Source organism: Ailuropoda melanoleuca, chromosome 16 (assembly GCF_002007445.2).
Source record: "Ailuropoda melanoleuca isolate Jingjing chromosome 16, ASM200744v2, whole genome shotgun sequence".
NCBI classification, from domain to species: domain Eukaryota; kingdom Metazoa; phylum Chordata; class Mammalia; order Carnivora; family Ursidae; genus Ailuropoda; species Ailuropoda melanoleuca.
Genome location: NC_048233.1, coordinates 19522559 through 19548605, shown reverse-complemented (window position 1 = coordinate 19548605; position 26047 = coordinate 19522559). Strand labels below are relative to the sequence as shown.

Below are 26047 nucleotides of genomic sequence, written 5' to 3'. Positions count from 1 at the left end.
TGTCATATTTTAGACTACTATGATTATGAGTTAATTCAATTTCTAACCCAAAGAATAATCAGAATAAAAACAATGACAAAGGAGAATAAAAAGCCTTCCCACCAGGTTCTGTGTTTGGTCCAACTTCGAAACCTCCCTCCTGCTTGGGAACAGGGGAAGTCAGGGCCCTCCCCCTGCCTCAGGATGGATCCTGTCCCATCTATTCCAGCCTAAGATTCAGCAAACAAAACAGCGTTAAGAGCTTTGATCTTGCTAGAGACTTGGAGAAGATCAAGGCAGAGGTCTCTGAAATAAAGCCCCAGGATGTGAGGAGCTGGGGAAGCGATGGAGACAGGAGCACACAGAGACAGAGGCTAATTGCTGGAGTCACAGGGACTCCCTGTCAGCTCCCAGCTCAGTCTCAGTGGATTCTGGGCTCTGTACTCCTCGGGGGAGTAGCTGAGGTGTTTTGGGGAGGGTGCAAGATATCCTCTGAGAGACTTTAGAGACTACGTGACCCCAGTCATCCCTGGATCCTGGTCCAAGGCTAAAGACCCCCTGGACTGTGAGGTGCAGGGAGTCCGCCAGCATCCCAGCAGCCTCAGCTAGCTCTTTCATCACCAGGGTCTTCGTTTCTTTTCCTCTCCCCCTCCTCCAGGGACAGGTTGGAAGCATTTCTTTCTGTCTCATGCAGAGCAGGGGTCCCATTAAGAAAGGCTTGGGAGTGGGTAAGAGGAATCTGAGACGGGCACCTGGACCTTTTATACCCACTCACCCTTTCCTGAGCCAGCTTCCTCTTGGGATAACACGTTTTGGGTGTGTATACTATAGGTACATTAAGAAAGGTTAGTTAATCATCATGTGGGCTCAGGGTGCTGGCTAAAGCTTAGAGACTACTAAGCTGACTGGAGGGGCACAGGCAGCATCAAGAAGTCACCTAAGATTCTGCCAGAATGGGGGCATTCAGGCTGGTGTGCAAGGTGAGGGGTCAGAGATCTGGGAGCCCTGGCTGAAGAGAGGGTGTGTGATGGTGGTGGGGTGGGGGAACAGTGGCTGGGCCCTTGGGGGTGGGTGTCCTGGTGTCCTGAACTGGGCTGGGTGGAGGTAGATGGAGGGGAGGACACCCCCTCAGCTTAGGGAGGACTCTAGGCTCAGGGCGTCTTAGAGCACATTCTCTCCAGGTGGCCCAGAGGGGAAGGGGAGAGAATGGGGAGGAGCCATTCCTGAGTCCAGCCTCATTCCTGAGTCCTCTACCCTCCCTCTCAGATGTCAGTGATCTGTGGGGAGAAAAGCGGCAGAGGCTGAGCAGGGTCCTTTCTCTCCTGCAGAATCACTCTGGGAGCGGAGGGGGAGTCTCCCTCCAGCCAGAGTGGAGGTGGAGGCCATGGGAAGACCTGATGAGGAACAGTCACCTTTTGCCTCTGTCCTGTCCTGAGACAGAGTGGCTTTGGGGTCAACAGGTCTTTAGGCCATTTGGAGGTCCCAGGCATCCCAAGGGTCCCATGGGTCCTGGGGCAGAGCCAAGCTGTGGGGACCCTGGCAACCCCCCCCCATGATACTCAGGCAGGGCTGGGCTGGCTGTGGTGGGTGGGGCTTCCCCAGTGAGAAGGAAGTGCCTAGCAGGTTTCCCCCTGGTCATACTGTTCCTCTGCGCACCACAGCAGGTCACTTTGTTGGTGGAGAGATGTCTCTTCGGTTCTTAACACCTGACTGGACCAGGTCTGCATGCAGGAAGAGAGGGGGGAGGGCAGGCAGAGGGCAGGAGGAGAGAGAAAGGGGTAAATGTCCTTCCTTTCACTGAACTCTGAGCCCTGCTCTACTCCCTAGATTCTGAAGGGTGGGAGAGGTGTGAAAGCAGATGTAGAAATGACTAGAAATGGAGCAAAATGGAGGGATGTAGCAGGCTGGAAAGATGGAGGTAATGGAGAGGTGGAGCCCATTGGGAGGTGGGGGTTGTCTGGGGAGGTGAGCCAGGAGGGGAGGGAGGCAGTCTGGGGAAGTGGAAGGTCATTGAAGTGGGAGGGGAGAGAGCTGGAGGTGGGCAAGGAAGGGGTCAGAGGGATGGGGGTGGGCAGGGGGGAGGTGGAGGCACCAGGGTGGGCAATGGCAAATGGAAGCTCAGATATGGTCAGGGCGACCAGTTGTCTGGAAGGAGGACTGCAGGAGGATCCCACTGGGACGAGGGGAAGCAGACAGCAGTTCAGAAGCAGAGCCTGGAAGTATGTACAGAGTAAGCCTGTGGCGGGGAAACCAAGGGTCTTTGCGGGTCCTTGGAGGGTCCCAGGAAGGTGAGGTAAGACCTCAGAGCCATTTCCCACTCAGGCTGAGGCTTGACTCTGGAGGGGGAGGAGGAGGCCACCTGAGCAGCAGGGGTAGGGCAACCATCCCAGCTCCCCTTGGCCCAAGGCACTGCAGGGGGTGCCCATCTGGGTGGGAGCCACTGGGCTGCTTCCCAGTCTGAGCACAGAATCTAGTGGGGTTTCTTCCAAAGGGTTGTTTAGTATTTGTGGGGCGACACAGTCTCTCCCTTGACTGCTTAGTACATTAGGTCCTGTCCTATAACTGTCTCTCACGCTGTCTGCCTATAAAGAATGCGTTGGAATTGGTGTAATTCAGGGACATTCAGGATGACTTTCTGCAGGTTTGCTCCTTGCGTGCTGATTAACCCTTCATATCCATCTGATTCGAGGGCCTAGTGCTCCATCCCAACCTTTTTAGCCATGGCCAGCTGTGTTAAATTTTGTTAGGGAAAAGGCTACCTGCAAAGGGGAAGAGGCACTAGGGACCAGGAGGGTAGGGGGCAGGGCCAGGGCGGGGGAGTCAGATGGAGCTGGCCTAGTCAGAAATGAAGTTTCCCTAGGTGTGTTCAACTGAGGGCCTGAGGCTGAAGGAGATGGGGTTTCTGTGTCAGGGACAGCAGGACTGGAAGGGTATTGGGGAGACACTCCCCACAGGGTCGGGGAACTGGAGTGGGGTGGTTTCCACAGGTGGACACACTGCTGATCAAACTTTATCTGCCTTAATCTTCACAGAGGTATTAGGTAAAATTTAATAATCCCACCTTACAGGTGATGAAACTGAGGCTCAGAGAGGTTATGCGAAGGGCCCAAAATAACACAGCATATGAAGAGGCAAAGGCAGGATTTGAACTCAGGTCCTTGGCTCCTGAGCTTTGCTCTTCCCCCACACCACTGGGCAGAAGATCTTGCTCTTTTACGTGTCTCCCTCAGCTGCAGGCCTGGTAGTGGGGGTGGGGTGGGGGGCGGTAGGTAGGTGCTCACAAGTGTCCGTTGTGCGAAGGACTGAGTGATCTCTGCAGGTTGTGCTTCCACGGTTTGGGCCACAGTCCCAGAGACTCTGGTGGCAGGAAGGGGGATAGAGCAGGGGAGCTGCAGTGTGGGCCAGGAAACTGGAAACAGGTTCCCTGTGGGTTTCCCTGCTTTCCACTGCACATTCTAGATCTCTAGGATCCAGAGGACTGGCTCTGGAGCCTTAGAAGAAAGGAATAGAGTGGTGCGCATGTGTGCACAAGTGTGTTTGATGAGTGGTCAGAGTGTGTAAGTCTGGGTGTGCATGTCGGTAAATGTGAGCGTGTGTCTTTGTGTTACATACATGTGAGAGTGTGATGTATGGGTGTGTATATGTGTGTATTTTGAGGGTACGTGTTTGTGTGTGTGTATGAATGTGAGCATCTGTGTTTGTATTTGCATGTGCACGGGTGTGTGTGTGCGCGTGCACGCGCTGTCCCAGGGGAGCCTGAAGACTCACAGCTGCAGATGTTTTTGATTTGTGCACATTTGCAGCAGGTTCCAGGCTGTGCTATGGGGTGGGGGGAGGGGTGAGGCCAGGAGAGGAAGGCTGTTAGTGCTGGGGATGTGGGGGATGGGAGCCTGAGCAGTGGGTGTCTCTGTCCTGCCAGGCACAGGGGAGTGGCCTCCGGGTCCTGGGTCTGAGGCTGGGTGGACACTGGCGCCTGAGACCTGCACTCAGGGCTGCATGGGAAGAGCTCAGAGACCCTGCTCTGACCAGGGAGGGCCATAAAGATGGGGGAGCAGGATGGGAGGGAGGCCAGACAGTGGAGGGTTCAGGCCTGCTCTCTCCCTGCCCCCACCCCCAGGAATTGGGAATGATGGAACATCTCTCTTATGAATTACTTCTTTCTATGTCCACAGCCCCAAAATAATGATGATGAGCTTATAATAACTACAATTTGCTGAGTACTCCAAACACTTTACATAAGCACGTCTTTCATACAGAGTTGAATGAGGTGAGTGATTGTTCTTTTCACAAAAGTTGAAACTAAGGCTCAGAGAGGTAAGTCATTTGTGCAAAGTGAATAGTGCGGCTTGGATTTGTACCTCGTTTGAGCAGTTTTGTGCCTGGAATCCCCGAGCTGTTCTCCGCAAGGAATAGGGGCTCAGGAAGGATTAGATGATCATTGACACTTGACGGCACAGAGGTAATTGAAAGACAGTGGATAATTCCAGTAGTGAATAATGAAAAACCAATTTCTATGTGTTTGTGGCAGAGACACACTCAGAGACGCACGCAGCTCTTACTCAGACACTCTCTCCTTCACCTTCCCTGGGCCCCACCCAGCAGTCAGGAGCCAGGAAAGGGGGCGATGCTGGGTGCATATATTCATAAAGCTCCTCACTGAAAGCCATGAGTGTGGACCCAATATGTGGACATATGTGTTTGAATTTGAGTGGAAATATGCACCATGGAGTAGGGTACGTTTCTGTCGATATGTCTACAAACATGGGCATAGTTTTAGACTTACCTGATATGGTGAGTGTGTGTGTGTGCGTGTGCACTTACAGGAATCCTGAAGGAGCTAATCAGCACTAAGGAACCAGCTGCCTTCCACCCTTGGCCCTGGTTGGTGCATTTGTACCAAACCCTGAGATTTATTTTTCATCTTCTCTCACGGATAACTTAAGGAGCTTCTTTCTGGAAAGTTCATGGCTGAGATGCTGGGCTGCCGTGGAGCCCCTTTACATCTGCTACAGTCAGAAGAGGTTTGCACAGAAAGAGAAACAGCAGCTGCAAGGAAATCCCCTCCTGTTTTTTACCCTCTTGTCTAATACACAGTTGCAGTCACAGGTACACCACCCACAGAACCACTTCCCCTCTCCTCCAACCGCCTGACAGAAGGCACTAAGAGAAGCCATTTTATTTACTTCTTCACTTCCAAGTGTGACTCCTTATTTGAGCCACCCCAAAAGAGGAGAATTAAAAATTATACTAAATAAAGAATCTAAAGTGGAGATTGTGAGAAACTGGTCATTTGTGGAACTAATTTCATAAAAATGCAATGAGCTCTGACAGAGAGGAAGGGTGTTAGTGCTGACAGTATGGGGGATGGGAGCCTGAGCAGTGGGTGTGTCTGTCCTGCCAGGCACAGGGGAGTGGCCTCAGGGTCCTGGGTCTGAGGCTGGGTGGAGACTGGGGCCTGAGACCTGCACTCAGGGCTGCATGGGAAGAGCTCAGAGGTCCTACTCTGACCAGGGAGGGCCATAACAGGGGAGGGCAGCGTGGGAGGGAGGCCAGACAGTGGAGGGTTCAGGCCTCCTCTCTCTCCGCCCCCACCCCCAGGATTTGGGAATGATGGAACCAGGCTGCAGTTCCTAACTCTGGGCTCCACCCATTCTGCCTGAGGGCCTCAGAGTCCCCAGAAGTCCTTGTGTGTCCCCTACTCAGGCTGGGATGACCTGAATCACAGTGAAGACTTCTGTCTCTAGTCAGTACCACCCAGACAGGTGCAGAACAAGTCCTTGTCTCCTGGAGGCCTCTGGTGAGGCCATGTGTGCATTCTTACTGCGTTTCATACAAGCTGAGGCTTTCACACCCATTGTGCTGGGAAGTTCCTACTGAGTCTAAATCAAATCCTCGGGTTGTACTTTGTGTCCTATAAGCCCAGGCTGAGTTTGTGAATTTAGAGACCAGTGTCCCCTCCCCCCAGCACGGGAGTAGTTTCTTCTGGATAGGGACGTGGGTCAGAGTGTAGGGACACTGAGAGGATGTGGGTAAAGCCTGGTGGGTCACAGATGAGTCAGACCTTTCCTGGGCAGGAGGACAGTGATCAGCAGGGCAGATTCGGAAAAGAGTGCTCAGAGACCTCCAGTTTTCCCTCTGGTTCCCCTGTCACTCCAGGCTGTGCCAGGAGTACTGGAAACAGGCCTGTGGTAGGAGGGAGCAGATTAGAGCAGGGAAAGGACTTCCCTGTGTGCAGCTGTGAGGAGCCTCTGGAAACACAGGGCAAAGAGCACATGATGAATGAGGAGAAGGTCCTCTCACAGCTCAGGAAGTAGGAGGAGGGGGCAGGGGCTGTGGGACTCAGGAGCAGAGGGGGGTGTGTGCTGAGGATGGGGGTGTGCACAGCATGGTGTGTGTGGCCCACGTGTCTGTGCTCCGTGGTGAACAGTCCTCTGTGCCCAGTTCTGTGTGTGACATAGGTCACATGGGAAGGGGGAGCTGTGACATCGGGGTGTGAACCCAGGGCTGTGAGCTGGCTTCCCACTGGGCCCATGAAATGTGCTTTGCTTTTAGGAGCGGCGGTCAGCACCCACGGGAAGACCCTGCAGTGGGAATCAAGAGCACGTGGGTTCCAGTTCTGGCTCTAGTTCTCAGCGGGGCCCCTGTGAGGCATCAGCTCTGGGAGCTGGGATGTCACCTGCTGTACAACCATAAAGAAAAAGCCAGGTGGCCCTTCTGTACCAGCAGCCCCAGGGCTGGGGACCAGAAAATGGAAGGGGGCTGGAGTGGGGATGGCATTTCAGGTTCCGAAGGAAATAAGGGGTTCCAGTGGGAAGGGCAGCAGGAGGGGTTTCCTGAATTCAGAAATTCCTGGCTCTTGCTGGAGCCACAGACCCCCCCCCCTTGCCTGGGCATCCCAGCCCTGTCTAAGCTCCCAGGGCCCAGGGCCGGCTCTTCAGGGAGCGCCGTTCTCTGCCGCCCTCTTGTGGCCGCCGAGCCATTTGTAGGTTGCTGCTGAGAAGCTTCCCCTCAAGTTCCCAGCTCAGAGTCCCCCGCCCCCTGGTGGAAATTGCGTGTATTAGGAGAAAGGATGTTTGATCATCCAACCCCACATTCCCGCCATCTCCCCTGGTTTCTGGGGGCACTCAGGTCCTTCTTAACACTGGGAAACTCCTGTTGAGATTTCACCCTCTTTGCCATTGACTGAGGTTTTAGTTCTGCCTTTGGGGATGTGCAGTGGAGACAAAGGGCCGAGATGAAGATCTTGAGCAGAGAGCAATGTCTCTTCCTCCTTGGGTTCCATCTACAACCTGAGATCCCAGGATCATTGTGAGTTGTCAAAGAAATATGTCGGGGCAGTGACATCCTTGAGAAAATGGGTCTGAAGCAGACCAGGCATTAGGACTCTAGATTCCATGAATTTGCACCTGAGCTCAGGCCTTCAGCCTCTGCAGGAGATGGACTGGTCGGAGGCAGGAGACAGGAGACAGGGATGCTGGAGGAGATGGCATATGTGACAGATGCTGACAGGACTCCTTATCTCTAGCTCTGGAATCCCCTCCCCCACCTGGCTGCCCTGGGCCTCCCCTTCTAGTGTTCAGTGCTCATTAGTGACTGCCTGTCCTTGGGGAGACACCCACGGGCCAAGTTGCACTGGGATGCGAGTGAAGGGAGAGGAGGAGAGGGAGACAGGAGGTAATGAGGGAGGAGGAGGGTTGGGATGAGTGGGATTTGAGCTGGGGTCTGTGATCCCTGGGGTGCTGGGAAGGCTTGGCAGGGGACACTGTCCTGGGGACAGATACTGAGGGGCTGGGGGTGAGGGAGTGGGGGTGGGGGTGTTAGAAGGAGTATTGAAAGGGATTGAGTTCCACTGATTTAGGGGCTTAGTTTGGGAGAGCTGGTGACACAGGAGCCAATGACTTTATGGAGAGCTTCCTGTGCAAGGAAGGGTTACAGGTGCCTGAGTGGATGAAAGAGGGACACATATTGTCTGTCCCCTTCCTGTCCTTGAAGACCTGCTGCACCTCCTCCCTGGACCGGTGGCCCCAAGTGTGTCTGTGTGAGGGCTGCAAGGAGCCGCTGGGCGGTGCTGGCCGGGATGCAGAGGCAGAGCTCCCCGGCTTTCTGTTCCGCTCACCCCCGCAGCCCCTCTGGCAAAGCACCTCCAGTTGGCTTTCTACTTCTTTTCCCTCCTCCTCTCACAGAATGCTCTAGATGCACAGATACCTGACTGAGGGGACCTGGCGTGCCCTCCCAGAATTTCCAGTGTCTCCCAATGGGTGAACTGGGGAAGGTCAGGGCCAAGCCTCAGGGCCTGACCAGCCAGCATGGCAGGCAGGGTGGAAACCTGCATCTAGGGTCATGGAGAATGTTCTGTGAGGAGCAGAGTGCTGCAGTCGTCTCTCAGCCATGCACCTTCCACACAGAGGACTGCCAGGTACGTCCATTGTGTACCCTATGTGTCAGCCCAGCCCTGAATTCCTAGGACACTTGGGTAGTGAGGCAGGAAGGGGAGATATGAACACAGGAACAGGGAGGGAAAGGCCCAGCATTTCATGCCCAGAGCAGCAGAGGAGAAAGATAAGATAGAGTCGGTCCTAGGATCTAGAGAGTCCAAAGACCCAGACACAGAGTCATCAGAGACAGACAGTGGGCAGTGGAACAGACAGACAGGGAGACAGAGCCAGAGACAGGAGACAGGAAAGAGAGGAGCCTTCAGAGAGCAGAGCAAAGGATCCAAGACAGACACAGAGAGATACCCAGAGGCCAGAGATAGTAGAGACACATGGACTCAGAGACAGCAGAAGGACCAAGAGTCAAAGAGAGATCCATAACACAGGGTCAGGGTGAGGAGACAGCCAGAGAATTGGGCACAGAGAGGGAGGGAGAGGGAGACAGAGAAGGGAAAGAGGAGGTGGGACAGCAGGGGCACAGGGAGAAGGGGCATGTAGTGGTGTGGGGGGGAGGGTGCAGGCTCTGAGTCAAGGGCTTTGCTGTCCTCTCAGGACCTGGGGCTCTGGTGGGAGGAGAGGTTGCTGTGTACGTGTGTGTGTGTGTGTGTGTGTGTGTGTGTGTGAGGAACCCAGCAGTTTGGAGCTCTAGTCACAAGGCCAGAGTGCCCTGGTGCTGAAGGGACCCCCACACCCCGTCCCTCTGCAGCCCCTGCTCTGAGCAGTGAGGGCAGAACATAAACAAGATGCAAGTTAGAGACAGACTGAGCTGGGAAAGAAATGGCAGAGCCCAGACTGAGATCAGAGGGAGAGAAGCTGAGAGTGAGAAAGGGAGCAGAGAAAGGGATAGAGGACAGAGAGGGACAGAGGTGGAGAAGGACACTGCTGGAGGCAGGGGTGCAGGAGAGACAGGGACAGGGAGGCACCACTCACTGCAGGAGGGAGGGGGACAGGGGGAGCCAGGGCTGTGGAGAAGCAGATCAGGGGCAGGGGGGAGGCAAGCAGGGCTCCTGTCTCCCCAGAGAGCTGGGCTGGGCTGACACAAGCCTGGGGTGAGGTGAGGAGGTGGTCATGAGTGCTTCTCAGGGTGACCTTGTCCCTCTCTTCCGTTTTCAATGCAGTGAGCCTGTCCCCCTGCCTGTCACCTTCCTCCCAGTGGTGCTGACAGGTGCCCCTGCAGGAGGCCGGCTCATGCTGGCTCCTCTGTGGGGATCCCTTCCAGCCTGCAGGGCCGCTCTGAGCCTCCTCACCAGGGACACAGGGGTGTCCTTTATGGGGGATCTAAGTGTTGAGAATTGCCCAGGGTTCTCCAAGGCTGGAGAAGAAGGTGAGGACCCAGCTGGGAAGCAGTATTTCCCGTGGAAAACCAGGTGGATGTGGGCAGACACAGTGGAGGACAGGCCTCCTCCCACGTGGCTCTGAAGGTCATTGTGAAGGAGACACTGCAGCCTGTGACAGAAGGGGACATTCCTCATGGCTGCTGGAGCCCCAATGTCTTTTTTCTGTGTGTTTGTTACAGCCAGGTAGCAGAGCTCCCAGGAGCACCCCCAGCCTGGTGCTGGAGAGGGAGGCCTGGCATTTGCCTGAAATACTTGGTCAAGAGATCCTGCTGATGTCCCCTCCCTGCTCACTCATATGCAGAATAACCCACTGACACTCACCCAGCACAGACCCACATGTGTGAAGACCAGGCGAATTCAGAATCAGAGTCAGTGAGTTCATCAGGGAAGGCTGCCTGGAGGAGGAGAGTCATGAGGGGGTATAGAAGAAGAAACCCAGCAGGGCAGGGATGGAGGAGGACAAGAGGAGGAGAACCTCTCTCTGTTGCTTCTGAAGCAGGATGAGCAAACCAAAGCCAGACAGGAGCCAGCTGTGCTGACCTGGAATAAACAGCTGGATTGGAGACCAGCATGGAGGGGTGTGGGGAGGCAGATGTTCGCAGCCAGACTGGGTGTTCTGAAGTTGCTAGAATTGGAACTGAGGCCCCTGGAGGGAGCCATGAGATGTGTTGGACAGTGATGTGTCTGTGCACAGTTGTCGGGAGATGTGCGTGCCCAAGTTAGCTTGTCCTGTGTGTGTGTGTGTGTGTGTGTGTGTGTGCGTGTGTGTGTTGTTCTAGCATTTACCTGCCCTAACTCTAAGGAAATCCTTTCCAAGGTGTATTCTAAATTTCTTTGCTGAAATGAAGCCCATCTCCCTAGTGGAGACAGTTCCTAAATTCCAGGATCACGTTTAGTGCATTTCATAAAAGATGTGTCCATGGGGAAGGAGGAGGGTAAAGGGTAGAAATTGAGAAGAAATTTGAATCTCCTGGCTTTAATTACCTGTAAGGTCTGGATATTCTGAACTTTGTACAATTCGAAGTGTCCATAGGAGTGGGGTGGATCTAGTGGGGTTTGCTCCCAGGCTTTCTCTTCAAGACTTCTCTGGAAGGTTCCCTCTCCACCCTCCCTCCTGCTGCTAGAGGGACTTCTTGGTCTAGCTGTAAGCAGACATCTGGCCTCTGGGACCTTGAAATGTGGCTGGGGGAAGGGGGCGGGGAGAACTAGTCCCCTTTCCAATGCTTGAGTTAATGATCTAGAGGTCTGCTCTGGTCCTGAGAGGAGCTGGGGGAGCTGATCTTTGCAGAGCCCCAAGAAAGCCTGGGGGAAAAGGCAGAGTCCAGCTGCCATGCTAAGTCTTAGGTCTTCATACACTTGGCTCATTGCTACATCACTGGTCCCTTAAAACCTCGATTCCAGCATGGACACTGGCCTCAAGGTCACAATTCTATGCCTCATTTTTTCCTTTTGTGGGTTTCTATGTGTATTACTGGGGGCCCTTTAGTGAGGAGCTGCTTAAAGGTATTGATCCGGACTACTCAGAACGTGTCTACACTGTTGACCCCAGTCACTGTGGTGTTATTTTGCTCATACTGTGCCTGGTGCTTCTTCAGCTCTCAGTCCTTAACCTCTCCTCCCTCTCTCCTCCATGAGATCCCTAACCAGTGTGTCCAGCACCTTCTCCAGGGCTTGTCAGCCTCCCTTGCCTCAGTTTCCCTTTTTCCTTACCCCAACTCATCTGTACTAGGCGTGCCAAGCAGCATGAACCCTGAGAAAGTAAGCAGTGTCCATATCCATGTGGGGCCTCTGGGAGTCCCAGGGGGGCACTGGGAGGGAGCCTGGGGCAGCCCTGGCAGCAGCCTCATCCTCTCAGCGTTCTGGGCCCTTCCAGCAGCAACAGCTCCTGAGAGGGGCCCGGGCTCAGCAGGAGTCAGGTGAGAGGGAAGAGGCTCCTGGAGCCAATATTCAGCCCCCTCCCTGGCCTGGCTCCCCTCCTGCAGCACACCTGCCTCCACTCTCTGTGTCTGCTCCCTCTCCCTCCTCCCTGCAGCCCTGTCTGCTTCCTTCCATCCTGAACTCCTTCACCTTCATCTCTGTCAGCACATCTGTCTGTCTGTGGGCCTGTCTGTCTCTCTGACTCCAGATATTCTGTGGTCTGAGATTTCCCAGACCGGAGCTGCCCTCAGCTCTCCCTTCTGGCTGTTCCCCTCCCTGCCTCCCTTCCTCACTGTCTGAGGGTCTCTTTTCCCATCACATCTGTGTGAGTCTCACCCTGCGAGCCTTTCCATGTGTCCCACATGTCCTCCTGTCTGTCTCCTGTGCTGCCTCCTCCACCCCTGCTCCCTCTCTGCCCTCCCTCCCAGCTCTCTCCCTGCTTCTCTTATCTCTGTGTCTCAGCCTCTTCCCTGTCTCTGGCTCACACCCCTGCTTCCTCCCCTCTTCCCTCCTCCCCCATCAAGGTTCAGATACTTCCTGTGACATCACCTGGTTGGGCTCCACCTGCCAGGTTCCTATTCTGTCCCCTCCTCCAGGAGAGACTTATGTCCCCAACTCTGCGTCCTCTGCACCCCCAGCCCTGGGCCAGTTCTTTTCTTCTTCTTCTTTTTTTAAATTATATTTACTATAATAGCTACATACAATAGGAAGGATAAAGGGTGGGAACATGCAAGGGACATAGGAAAAGGTGACATGGCCAGGGCCACAGCTTCATCCAGGGCAGTGGGCTGAGGAGAAAAAGTCAGGGATGGAGTGGGGGGCCGAGGGATGGGGTCACTGTGGCTCCAGTCCGCCCACTGCCAGGAAGCTCCTGCACTGACTGGATCCTCTTGTTTACCCTGGTGCCTTCAAATTCCATCTCTTGTCCCGCCTCTGGCACTAGTGGCTCCTTATTCTGCTCCCTTGACTTGTTTTACCCTGAGGGATCTTAAGTAGGATGATGAACCCAAACATCCCCACCTTCTGAAGGGAGTGCCCTTGTCTTCCCTGCCTCTGCCCCATCTCCAGTCCTACCTTTTCCCCACTTTGGGGCAGAATCTATGATTCTCCTCCTTACCCCCCTCCATTCCTCTGGTAAAAAACAAAAGTACTAAGTCCCCAGGAGGGGCAGCAGATAATAACAGGAGGGGTGAAGAAGAAGGAGAACAGGGAGCATCAAGGAGAAGGCTCACAGATCTGGAAGGGCAGGGCAGGGGGTACAGAGAGGAGAGGGGGTGAGGGCAGTGGACGCCCCTGTCCTCTGCCATACCAGCCCTCTGTCCAGAGGGCTTCAGCAGAACCGGGAGGACAGGTGTGTGGGGTCAGGTCTCCCAGGCCACAGTCACCACTGCTGTCCTGGGACAGAGCTCACCAGTACCTCTGCTGCGGAGCTCACAGACACGGTGACATCCTGGCAGCACATCTGCACGTGGTGGGAAATAGCAGCCGTGCTTAGCATCTTGCCACACACGTGACCCTGCACCTGTCCTCGTGCGGTTCTGTGTGTGCTGCAGTAGATCCTTCGGAGCAAAAACTGCAACACACGTCACATGTGAAGGGCTGTCTGTGGAGCGCATGGTGAGCATGACTGATGAGGTGATCCTGGGGGAGCTGCTCTGGCCACACTGGGAGCAGCTGTAGGGCTTGTGCACTGCGCCCTCCTGTATTCTGTGTGTATGTGACAGCTCATGGGGTCCTTGTGCTTGTGCACTGCTGGCACACTGGGCATGGGTGGGGCTCCTAGTCCCAGTGCTCCAGCCCCGGTCATTTGGATGGGAGACATCGCTGAAGGCCTTGCTGCACCTCTCACAAGCATGCTTCCTCCAGGTGCTTTCCAGAGGGGGTCACTGTCACCTGTCACCTGTGGCCCCTGTGCAGCTGACATCACACATGGTGCAGGGTGTGTATAGGGCACAGTGTGGCCAGTGAGGAGACTGTCTGCAGAAGTGAGCTCACCTTCTCTCCTGGAAACTAGAGAGGAGGAAACAAAGGATTTGTTTCGGTTGTGAGCCACTGAGCTACGTGACCTATTTTTCTCCCTATGGGTCACACTCATGTAATTGAGGACATAAAAATTATAGTGAGTTTTGCCTGGATGTTTTAGGTGAGATGTATTGGATTTCAGAATTCAAAAAACCACCTTCCTGGCTCCTGTTCCTTCTCAGTCATGGACCCTGGGTTGGCTGCTGCCGCCATCTCTCCAGTGTTTTCTTCCCAGAAAGCCTGTCCTCTCCTTCTTGCAGGTGGTTATGAAGGCCCTGCCCCTTTCTCCTTCTTCCTCTCTGTTCACAGAGCCTGTGTGGGTATAGGTGGGTAAAGGGAAGAATGAACTACACGTTCTTGGCCATCAGTACAGCTGAATAGATGATGCAGAATGAGGAGAAAGGGGACCAAAGTGACATCTATCCTTGGGTAGCAGATTTTTGGGCTAAGAGTTTTAAGACTGAGAGACCAATATTTGTATTTGAAACTCTGATGATATATAAAACATGGGTCTGTAGTTGCAGCAAGGCCCTCTAGTTCATGAATTAATGTGCTATTACTCACACTCAATCACCGTGCACACTTACTGCCTGTGAATTCATGTACAACACATTCATGCCCTGTGTGTCTTACCGCCTAATAAGTCCATGAAGCTACATGATTCATGAATCCAAGGGGTAATGTCATGTGGTGTGTAAAAAAGGAGAATGTTGGGGTGCCGGGATGGCTCAGTTGGTTGAGAGTCCGACTCCTGATACTGGCTCAGGATTAGGTTTCATGGTTGTGAGTTGGGTCCCATGTTTGGCTCCATGCTGTGCATGGGCCTACTGAAGAATAGAATTAAAGAAAAGCAGGATGTTGGGAGGTATTTGGTACTTTACCCGGGGGGGAAAGCAGGATTGATTTTTCTATAATGTCTTTTGGTGTCAATTTCTATGATAGTTGGGCTGCAACAAATTACGTGTGACTTCTCAGTTTTGGATGGTTAGCTGAACAGCATTGTTCAGTAAATATTTCTTGTCTCCCTAGGCATTATGGAAGGAGAGCACATACCAGAAGAAATATGGAGCAGCAGCTCTGAAGCCTGAGCAATGGACCTCGGCAGCCCCAACCTGGCTTGGCTTCGCTCAGCCTCACTGAACCAGATCCAACACTGTTGGCTCCCTGGGCTTGCTACAGCTCCCTGATCCTTAGCATCCTCTTCAATTCCAGCTAGAATGCTGCGTCAGGCACTTCGCAGACTTGGTCGAAAGCTCATACGCAGACATCCACTGGAGGAAGTGTTTGAGTATAAAACTGGCAGAAGCCTGAGCACTCTGGACTTAGTGGCCCTGGGTGTGGGCCGCACAGTGGGTGTTGGTGTGTATTTCCTGGCTAATGAGGTGGCCAGTAATCAAGCAGGACCATCCATTGTGATCTGCTTTCTGGTGGCTGGCCTGACTTCACTGTTGGCTGGACTGTGCTATGCAGAGTTTAGTGTCCGGGTTCCCCATTCTGGCTCAGCATATCTCTACAACTTTGTCACTATAGGTGAACTCTGGGCTTTCATCACTGGCTGGAACCTTGTCCTCTCCTTTTTTGCTGATGCATTCATTGTGGTCCAGGCCTGGTCCATGGCTTTTGATCTCCTGTTTACAAACCGGATCTCTGAGACCCTGCATGAGAGCATCTCAGAGCAAGTTCCCCAATTCTTTGCAGACAATGTGAACTACTTTTTTGTCCTCTTTCTGTTTTTCTTCATGGAAGTTCAGTACGTGGGGAGACATGGGTTCTTCAGAATTTTCAAAGTGTTCACATTGGTGAAGCTTTTGGTTCTCAGTTTTGTCATCATCTCTGGCTTCATTAAGGGGGACCTGCACAACTGGAATCTCACAGAAGAGGACTACGTACAGGCTGGACTCAATGGCACCTCTCGCTTGGGCCCTCTGGGCTCTGGAGGATTCATGCCTTTTGGCTTCCAGGGGCTTCTCCGAGGATCAGCTTCTTGTTTCTATACATTTATAGGTTTCAGCGTTATTGTTACCAGAGTCAAAGAATCGCACAATCCCCAGCGTTCCATCCCCATGGCCATTGTGGTTTCACTGCTCATCTGCTTTTTGGTGTATTTCGGTGTCTCTGCGGCACTTACACTCATGGTGCCTTACTACCAGCTTCGACCTGGGAGCACCTTGCCTGAGATATTTCTCCATATTGGCTGGGTCCCTGCCTACTATGTTGTAGTTATTGTAATGTTTTGTAATGTTTTTGTCTACACCTACAGGAGCTTTACATTCCCCATACGTTTGGTGATATATATGATGGCACAGGATCGTCTCCTGTTCCCTGTCCTTAAGGGGATCCATGGTAGGTCATATGTCTATATCGTGTCCACTGTGATCTTTGGCATTATTGCAGCAATCACGGTATTCTTCTTTGGACTCACTGATCTTCTGGACCTGAGGTCAATTGGGACCCTGATATCTTATTCCCTGGTAGCTTTTTGTGTTCTCATAGTCAGATATCAGCCTAAGAGTAGGAAGGAGGGAAATGAAGAAGCACTGCAGGAGAATGGGGGAAATGAAGCACAGGTGCAGGAGGAGAACGGACCTGCAGCAGAGAAGCTGACTCTACAGGGACTATTTTTTCCAGGCAGCCCCACCCCCACTCCACTCTCTGGCTGGGTTGTCTATGTTTGCTCCTCACTGCTTGCTCTGCTGCTGACTCTCCTCTGCCTGGTGCTGGCCCACTGGCCAGGTCTGCTTTCTGGAGACTCAGGTCCTATCACAGTGGTCATGCTGCTCCTGGCGCTCATCACTGGGATCACTGTGGTCATCTGGAGACAGCCACAGAGCTCCACTCCCCTTCCCTTTAAGGTCCCTGCTCTGCCTCTCCTCCCACTCCTGAGCATCTTTGTGAATGTTTACCTTATGATGCAGATGACAGCTGGACCCTGGCTGAGATTTTGGTGTCTGGATGCTGATTGGTTTTGCTATCTACTTTGGCTATGGGATCCAGCAAATCCTGGTCACTTAACCCCACTTAAGGGCCCAAACTGTAGACCTTGACTTCTGCAGTGCCAGTACATATTTGGCCCGACGTCATCAAACCTGAATGCAGTCTTGTCACCTGCAGAATAATGGGAGTACTCTTGAGCACATAGAAATCTAGGACTCTCATTATGAGATATTGGTGAGGGAACTGTAATAGAGCTCTGTATTTTTGGTACAGTGAAGGATGTGTCTTTGCTCTTTCTCCTTTTTATTTTATTTTGTTTTTTACTTTCTACTTTTCAGTTGTGTCTATAGCTGCTTGCTGGCTTTTACAAAATTAGTACTAAAAGAAACTTGAAAAAGTGTTTTCCTTTTCTTTGGTTAAATATTTGCTAATGAAGGGAGTGACTAGCTGGCTCAGTCAGTAGAGCACCATTCTTGATCTAAGGATGTTGAGTTTGAGCCCCACATTGACTGTAAGATTAGCTAAGAAAATATACGGTAGCAGAATTACTGGATCATATGGTAGTTCTGTTTTAAGTTTTTTGAGGCATCTCCATAGTGTTTTCCATAGTGAGAGCACCAATTGACATTCCCACCAACAGTGCACAAGTGTTCCTTTTTCTCCATATCTTCACCAACACTTGTTTTTCTTGTCTTTTTTATTTTAGCCATTGTGACAGGTATAAAGTGGTATCTGATTACAAGTTTTAATTTTTATTTCCCTGATTATTAGTGATGTTAAGCATTTTTTCATGTGTCTGTTGGTCATGTCTGTCTTGTTTAGAAAAATATCTACTCTGGTCCTCACCCATATTTTAATTGGATTACTTTTTTTTTTGTATTGAGTTGTATAAGTTCTTTATGTATTTTGAGTATTAACCTCTTATTGATATATCATTTGCAAATATCTTCTCCCATTCAGTAGGTTGCCTTTTTTGTTGTTGTTGATGGTTTCCTTTTGTGTGCAAAAGCATTTTAGTTATATGAATTTGAAAAGATACTGCATCCCTATGTTTATTGCAGCATTATTTACAATAGCCAGGATTTGGAAGCAGCCCTATTATCCATGGATAGATGAATAGATAAAGATGTAGCATATATGTATGTACAATGGGTTGTTATTCAGCCATAAAGAAGAATAGAATCATGCCATTTGTAACAAAATGGTTGGACTGGGTGGGTATAATGGTAATTAAAATATGTCATTCTGAGTAAAACAAATGCCAAATGTTTTCACACTTATGTAGAATTTAAGAATTAAAAAAAAATTTAAAAGAAGAGAGAGAGACAAACAAAGAAACAAAAAACACCCCAGACTACTAAATACTGGGAAGAAACTGGTGGTTGCTAAAGGGGAGATGGGTAGGGGAATGGTTGATTTAAATAAAGGGAAATACAAGTACACTAATCTTGATGAGCGCTGAGAAGAGTGTGGAATTGTTGAATCATTGTATTGTACACCTGAGAGTAATAAAAGAACACTGCATATTCATTATACTTCAGTTAAAAAAACAAAAGAAAAAGAAAAAAGAAAAGAAACTAGAAAAAGACCAAAAACAGATGAAATAAGGTCCCTGCCCTTAAGAAGCTGATACTCTAACATAAGGGTAAAGCATAGCTATAACAAAAAGTACAAAGTGTTGTCATAAGTAACATACAAACAAAGTGTCGTGGGAATTCAGAGTGGAGAATGATCATTTTTGGCTGGCACAGAGGTGAGGGGTGATTAGTGAAATCAGAGAGTATTTGTAGAGGAATGGCATTTGAGTTGGCTCTCTCCAAGAAAAGATAGGATTTTGCCATATATGTGTAGCAGGCAGAGACTGTAGGCAGAGAGAACAACACCAGGAAAAGCACACAGGAAAACGAATCAAGCTGTGGAGCTTGCGTCTTGGCTGTGTGAGGGGAGAACAGAGCATGCACGGGTGGACGGGAGCCAGAGCTTTCCTCTGAGCACAAAGCACTTTGGCTTGGAACCCACTGCCAAAATCCCTAGGTTTGGCATTTCTCTTAGCAACATCTGCATTCTTGGACTTTAAAGTTCCTCTACTGTTGTCTACTTTGGTCCACCTGCTCAGAAAGTGCACAGCTGAGAGCAACATGTCGTGGGTTCTCCTCCTGTTTCCACCACTAACTAGCAATGTGACCTTGAAAAAGCTGCTGTGTTCCTTTCCTTCCATGCCCTGCTTATTTATCTGTAACAGGAGAGGTCACAACTGATCATTTCTCAAATTCCATTTCCTTAAATTTTTCTAGGATTTCCTCTTGTTCTTCTGTCCTGTTATTCTCTTAACTAGGTCCCTCTAATGCACACAATCTGAACCTATATCCTGCCCACTTTCCACTGCAACCCTTTGTTGGAGCTGTACACATCCAATAAATAATGACCCATTTCCCCCTCCTATGTTTGGACAAACTGATAGTCATGACATAGAGGCAGATGATTAAATCATCAGGTATAGATCTGGTGCCTAATTGGCTCACTACTCTGTATCACTACATTACACAGACTTAGTACTCCTCACAGTGCTGCCGAGCATCCCTCACCTGCCATCACAGGACAGAGTGTGCCTTTATTAGTTTTTCTCCTGTATGAGCAGGTTGGATTGCATTTGTCCAGTGGGCAGCTTCGTTCTGGACAAAAAAAGAAGACCAACAAAAAACTGGAAGAAGCTAAGCCTGGTATGCTCAATGTGATGTCTTCACTTCATTAATCAAGGTCCCAGTGAGAGAGGGCCTATGGAGAGTGGCCAGGAATAGTACTCTGCTCTGTGGTGCTCTGACTTCAGGGGGTGTCATGACAACTGGAGGGCTTGTGAAAACAGATCAGTGGGGCCCTGTTCCCAGTGTTTGGAATTCAGGAGGTCTGGATGGGGCCCAGGTTCTACCAAGATCCCAGGTAATGCTGATGCTGCTGGTCCAGGCACCACACTTAGAAAACCAAAACCCCAGCTGAAGCCTCCTCAATTATAAAGATGAAGGGAGAGAAACAAAGGGGCCCTTTGTACACTCACCTTCATTTAATGACACATTATATTAAAATACCATCATTAATCCTTTCAAAGTGGGCAAATCATAACGAATCCTTCCACAATTATATGTCTATCAAATTAACACTATGTACACTTTAAACGTCTTACAATTTTATACATCAATGGTACCTCGATAAATCTGAAATTGAAAAATAGCATACCACAGTTATCTTTGTTTTCTTTTTTTGTTGTTGCTGTTCCTGATTATAGATCATGGGTAAGGAGTGTGTTCTGTTCGCTCTCAGAGAGCATCCAGATGGGGTCCAGGCACATAATGAGCATTTAATAAATTCATCTTAAACTGAATGAGCCTTACATATTCCCTTGGTACAGAAAATTCTCCTTTTCTTCAGGCTAGCATGTGCTACTCCTTTATTTTATTTTTTTATTTTATTTTATTTGTGGAAAACTAAAGGATTTATTTTTCATTCATTCTGAAACAAGTATGTTTTTCTATGCCATATAGAAAACATGCAATCTTTTACAGTAGGGCTAAGAGAAGACTTTGGTGTCAGTCTTTAAAGTATATTATTATTACTACCTTAAACTTATGAGTGAACTACTAAATGTTAATACACATTCTTTGCACAAATATGGATGATGATCCTTTTCATCCTGTGAAAGAGATTCCTCTGGCAGTAAAAACAGTCTACCTTTCAGATTTTCTTGTAAGATAAAAGAGCAGTTGGGAAAGTAGCTAATTGTATTAAGCTGATTGTATTGTAATTGTAATAATATAATTAATAATTGTATTATTGTATTTTGTATAATACAAACGTAGCTTTTGTATTAAGATATTAACAATCTATGGTAAATCTATATTTAAAGTATTTTTTCCTAACCTGACCCCTTCTCAAGCTTAAATCATACTGACTTTTTGGTCAGATTAAAATAGCACAACAGAAGATTAAATTCAAGATATGCCACCTGAGAATGAAAGAAATTGGGTACCAGTCATTGGCTCTGAGTCATGTTAGGCAGAATGACAAATGGATGATAATACACATAATGACAAGGTATGTCTTTGGCTTTGGACAGAGGTCCATAAATATTTTGCACATGCTTGGAGTACATGGATGTCCAGTTTAAAACTATCTTCTGGGAGACTTCCTTGACAAACGGCATTTCTCTCCATCCAGAACTCTATCTGCACCCAGCATCTAGAACCATACCCGGCACTTGTAGTTTTGTCCTGTGCAGCTGTGCCTGAGTTCTGGTGACTGTCCTGTCTGCTCCATCCCCGTGGAGTCTTGCTCAGGACAAGGAGCAGCTTCTACATTTCCTCTAGATCCAACAGTAAGAACAGTGTTGTTCATTCAAGGAGCCACAGGACAATACAGCCCTGGGGCAGGAGAATGCCTGACATGACCTCCACTGGTCCTGCTCCATCTCTTCCCATGGGGTGTGGGGAGGGGCTGGAAAGAGTGAAATTGATAGAAGACACAACCATCTCCACCTGATTCCAGGGAATCCCTGAAGATGAGACTGGCTCCCAGTGTGGGCACAACAGGCATCCTTCTTGATGCAGTCAGTTTTATGCTTTGGTATAGGAGGGCCAGAGTTTTTCTATTGTATTTATTTATGGGGTCTGCCCTGGGAGGGAGAGAGGGAGGGAAGTTACTGTTCCTTGCTGAATTTCTCATGTTCCCAACAGGATGTAGGTGGCTTCAGGCAAGCCTGCCAGAGGCCTTATTACCCATATACTTACCTACTCCTTTAGATGTTTCTTTGAGAAACTGGTGCAGAAACCTTGTGAGTGCATCTATGCTTCTTTGGGGAGAGAGAATTGATAACCAATATGGAGAGAAAAACAGCCTGAAATAGGAGGAATTCAGACCTGGATATAGAGTGAAGCATCATTTTTCTGGAATGAAAGGTCTTAGTAGAAACAGAGAGAGAGGTATTGGTCAAGAGACACTTCCTGGAGATTTATGCCTATGGAGCAACTTGGGAAATAGAAGACAGATAGGTAAGTTGGAACAGAAATGGGACAGTAATTCTAGGCACATGGACCTTTAAGAGTCATGAAGGAATGAGACTCTTGGGAAGGATGTGTTTTCACATTTGAAGGGAATTTATGAGCCAGGTTTGTATTGTGCATTGTGCCATGGAACCAGATTTCTGATTCAGGAAGGGATGAGAAATGATTCTCATTGCCATCTGGAAGATAGACAGCCCTGAGTCGAGCTGGATAGATACCAGACCATCCAGAAAACCCATGGAATTAGCCTGAGACACAGGAAGATACATCTGGATCTCTACAAATGAACATCTCCAGCACTGAGTTTTGAGGTACAAAGCGGGGAGCCGTGAATCTGCGCACAGATATCAGAAGATAAATGGAAGCAGGAGGGAGCCGCCGCGCTCGGCCCCTGGGAAGCAGTAGCCACCTGCACTGGGAAGCGGGCCAGAGAACCAACTGAGACCATAAGCCCGGGAACACACTTGAGTCCAGACTGAAAACCAGAGCTCTGGAGCGCTCATTGGAACTGGACTGATACCAGGAGCTTGGGAGCGCATGCGCGCAACCTGGCTGAAAACCGGGGCTCCAGAGTGTGGGCGAACCACACTGAAACAGAGAGCTAGGGGGCGTGCGTGGGATCCGGGGGCGGCTCACAGTGTTAGAAACACAAAGGACAGAGATGTGCCAGCCCTGGAAGTGAGGGCTGGGACACCGGCTGTGGGGCTGAAAAATCAAGAAGCCCACATCCTTAAGGTCCCTGTAAAACAAGTGCACACTGCCTGGGTCCTGGTCAATAATTTGGGGTCTGGAAAACCCTGCAAACTTTCCTCATCAGAATGACGAGAAGGAGAAATCCCTCCCCCCCGCAAAGAAAAGATAATGAGTCTGTGGCCTCTGTCACAGAACTGATGGATATGGATATAACCAAATTACCAGAAATGGAGTTCAGAGTAACAATGGTCAAGATGATGTGTAGGCTTGAAAAAAATATTAACGAAAATATTAACGAGAATATAGAATCTCTAAGGGTGGAAATGAGAGCGAATCTGGCAGAAATTAAAAATGCTATGAATCAAGTGCAGTCTAAACTAGATGCTCTGATGGCCAGGGTGAATGAAGCAGAAGAACGAATTAGTAAATTGGAGGAGGGGATGGTAGAAGAGAAGGAAAAAGCAGAAACTTGGCTCAAAAAAATCCAATCTCAAGAATGTAGGTTATGGGAGATAACTGACTCAATGAAACGTTCCAATGTCAGAATCATCGACATCCCCCTGGGGGTAGAGAAAGAGAGAGTTCTAGAAGAGATATTTGAACAAATTGTAGCCGAAAACTCTCCTAATCCAGCAAAGGAAACAACCATTTGTGTCCAAGAGGCAGAGAGGACCCCTCCCAAATTCAACCATGACAACTTTACGCCACGTCACGTCATAGTGCAATTCGCAAATATTAGATCCAAGGATACAGTAACGAATGTGGCCAGGGCAATGAAATTTCTTACATACAAAGGCAAAAATATCAGGATTACGTCAGACCTGTCTACATAGACCTGGAATGAGAGAAAGGGTTGGGGGGGCATTTTTAAAGCTCTTTAAAAGAAAAACATGCAGCCAAGGATCCTTTATCCATCAAGGCTGTCATTCAGAATTGATGGAGAGATAAGGACCTTCCAGAATCGACAGACACTGAACAATTTCGTAACCACAAAACCAGCCCTACAGGAGATATTAAAGTGGGTTCTATAAAACTAAAAAGGCCCCAAGAGTGATAAAGAACAGAAAGTTACAATCTATAGAAACAAAGACTTCACAGGCAACATGACATCATTAAAATCATATCTCTCAAATCACTCTCAATGTGAATGGCCTAAATGCTCCCATAAAATGCCACAGGGTTGCAGATTGGCTAAAAAGATATGACCCATCCATTTGCTGTCTACAAGAGACTCATTTTGAACCTAAAGATACATCCAGACTGAAAATGAAGGGATAAAGAACCATTTTTCATGCCAATGGACCTAAAAAGAAAGAGGGGGTAGCAATTCTCATATCAGACAGATTGGATTTTAAACTAAAGTCTGTAGTTAGAGACACAGAAGGACACTCTATTATTCTTAAAGGATGTATCCAACAAGTGGATATGACAATGATAAATATCTATGCCCCCTACAGGGGAGCAGCAAGATACACAAGCCAACTCTTAACCAGAATAAAGAGATATATAGATAAAAATACATTAACAGTAGGGGACCTCAACATTCCACTATCAGCAACTGATAGATCATCTAAGCAGAAAATCAACAAAGAAACAAGAGTTTTGAATGCCATACTAGACCAAATGGACCTCATAGATATATATAGAACACTACACCCCAGAACAAAATAATACTCATTCTATTCAAATGCGCATGCAACATTCTCAAGAATAGATCATGTGATGGGTCACAAAACAGGTCTCAACCGATACCAAAAGACTGAAATTATTCCCTGCATATTCTCAGACCACAATGCATTGAAATTGGAACTCAATCACAAGGAAAAATTTGAAAGAAACTCAAACACTTGGAAGCTAAGAACCAACCAGCTCAAGAATGATTCAATGAACCAGGAAATCAAAAATCAATTTAAACAATTTATGGAGACCAACGAGAGTGAAAACACAATGGTCCAAAACCTATGGGACACTGCAAAGGCAGTCCTAAGGGAAAATACATAGCCATCCAAGCTTCACTCAAAAGAATAGAAAAATCTAAAATGCGGTTTTTAAATTCTCACCTGAAGAAGCTGGAACAGGAACAGAGGAACAGGCCTAAACCACGCACTAGAAAGCAGTTGATCAAGATTAGAGCAGAGATCAATGAATTAGAAACCAGGAGCACAGTAGAGCAGATCAACAGAACTAGAAGCTAGTTCATTGATAGAATAAATAAGATCGATAAGCCACTGGCAAGACTTATCCAAAGGAATAGAGAAAGGACCCAAAGTAATAAAATTATGCATGAAAAGGGAGAGGTCACAACCAAAACCAATGAAATAGGAAGGATCATTAGAAATTTTACCAATGGCTTTATGCCAATAAATTAAACAACCTGGAAGAAATGGATGCCTTCCTGGAAACCTATAAACTACCAAGACTGAAACAGGAAGAAATTGATTTTTTTTAAACAAGCTAATTAATTACGAAGAGATTGAAGCTGTGATCAAAAACCTCTCAAAAAACTAGAGTCCAGGACCTGATCCATTCCCTGGGGAATTCTACCAAACATTCAAAGAAGAAATAATACCTATTCTCCTGAGGCTGTTTCAAAAAATAGAAACAGAAGGAAAACTACCAAACTCATTCTATGAGGCCAGTATTACCTTGATCCCCAAACCAGGCAAAGACCCCATCAAAAAGGAGAATTACACACCGATTTCCCTGATGAGTATGGACCCAAAATTCTCAACCAGATCCTAGCTAATAGGATCCAACAGTACATTGAAAGGATTATCCATGATGACCAAGTGGGATTCATCCCTGGGATGCAAGGGTGGTTCAACATTCGCAAATCTATCAGTGTGACAGATCATATCAACAAGGAAAGAGTCAAGAACCATATGATCCTCTCAATAGATGCAGAAAAAGCATTTGACAAAATACAGCATCCTTTCCTGATTAAAACACTTCTGAGTGTAGGGATAGAGGGTACATTCCTCAAAGTCATAAAAACCATCTATGAAAAGCCTATAGCAAATATTCTCAATGGGGAAAAGCTGGAAGCCTTTCCCTTAAGATCAGGAACACAACAAGGATGCCCACTCTCGCCATTATTATTCAGCATAGTACTAGAAGTCCTTGCAACAGCAATCAGACAACAAAAAGGGATAAAAGGTATCCAATTTGGCAAAGAAGAAGTCAAACTGTCTCTCTTCGCAGATGACATGATACTCTATATGGAAACCCCAAAAGACTAAACCCCAAACTACCAGAACTTATAAAGCAATTCAGTAATGTGGTGGGATACAAAATTAATGCTCAGAAATCAGTTGCATTTCTGTACACGAACAATGAGACTGAAGAAAGGGAAATTAGAGAATCGATTCCATTTACAATAGCACCAAAANTTGGAATTAACTTAACCAGAGACGTAAAGGACCTATATGCTAGAAACTATAGATCACTTTTGAAAGATATTGAGGAAGACATAAAAAGATGGAAAAATATTCCATGCTCATGAATCGGAAGAATTAACATAGTCAAAATGTCTATGCTACTCAGAGCATTCTACACTTTCAATGCCATCCTGATCAAAATACCAATGACATTTTTCAAAGAGCTGGAACAAACAGCCCTTAAGTTTGTGTGGAACCAGAAAAGGCCCCGAATCACCAAGGAATTGTTGAAAAGGAAAAACAAA

General features: G+C 48.6%; 1 protein-coding gene and 1 long non-coding RNA gene across 2 annotated transcripts; one reads left to right on the top strand and one right to left on the bottom strand.

Annotated features, from left to right (window-relative positions):
- The first annotated feature begins 1570 nt into the window (after positions 1-1570).
- LOC105235130 (cationic amino acid transporter 3-like) lies at positions 1571-17287 on the top strand. The gene is given in 4 exon segments (XM_034646519.1): positions 1571-1698; positions 4152-4246; positions 14717-16626; positions 16628-17287. Coding segments are annotated over 2 exon segments (1794 nt in total). The 5' UTR covers positions 1571-1698; positions 4152-4246; positions 14717-14904; the 3' UTR covers positions 16700-17287.
- A 2377-nt stretch (positions 17288-19664) lies between these two features.
- On the bottom strand, positions 19665-22557 carry LOC117796815. The gene is made up of 2 exons (XR_004621511.1): positions 21400-22557; positions 19665-21284 (listed from the first exon to the last, which is right to left on the bottom strand). It is a non-coding gene; the product is annotated as an uncharacterized LOC117796815 (long non-coding RNA).
- Between the last annotated feature and the right edge of the window lie 3490 nt (positions 22558-26047).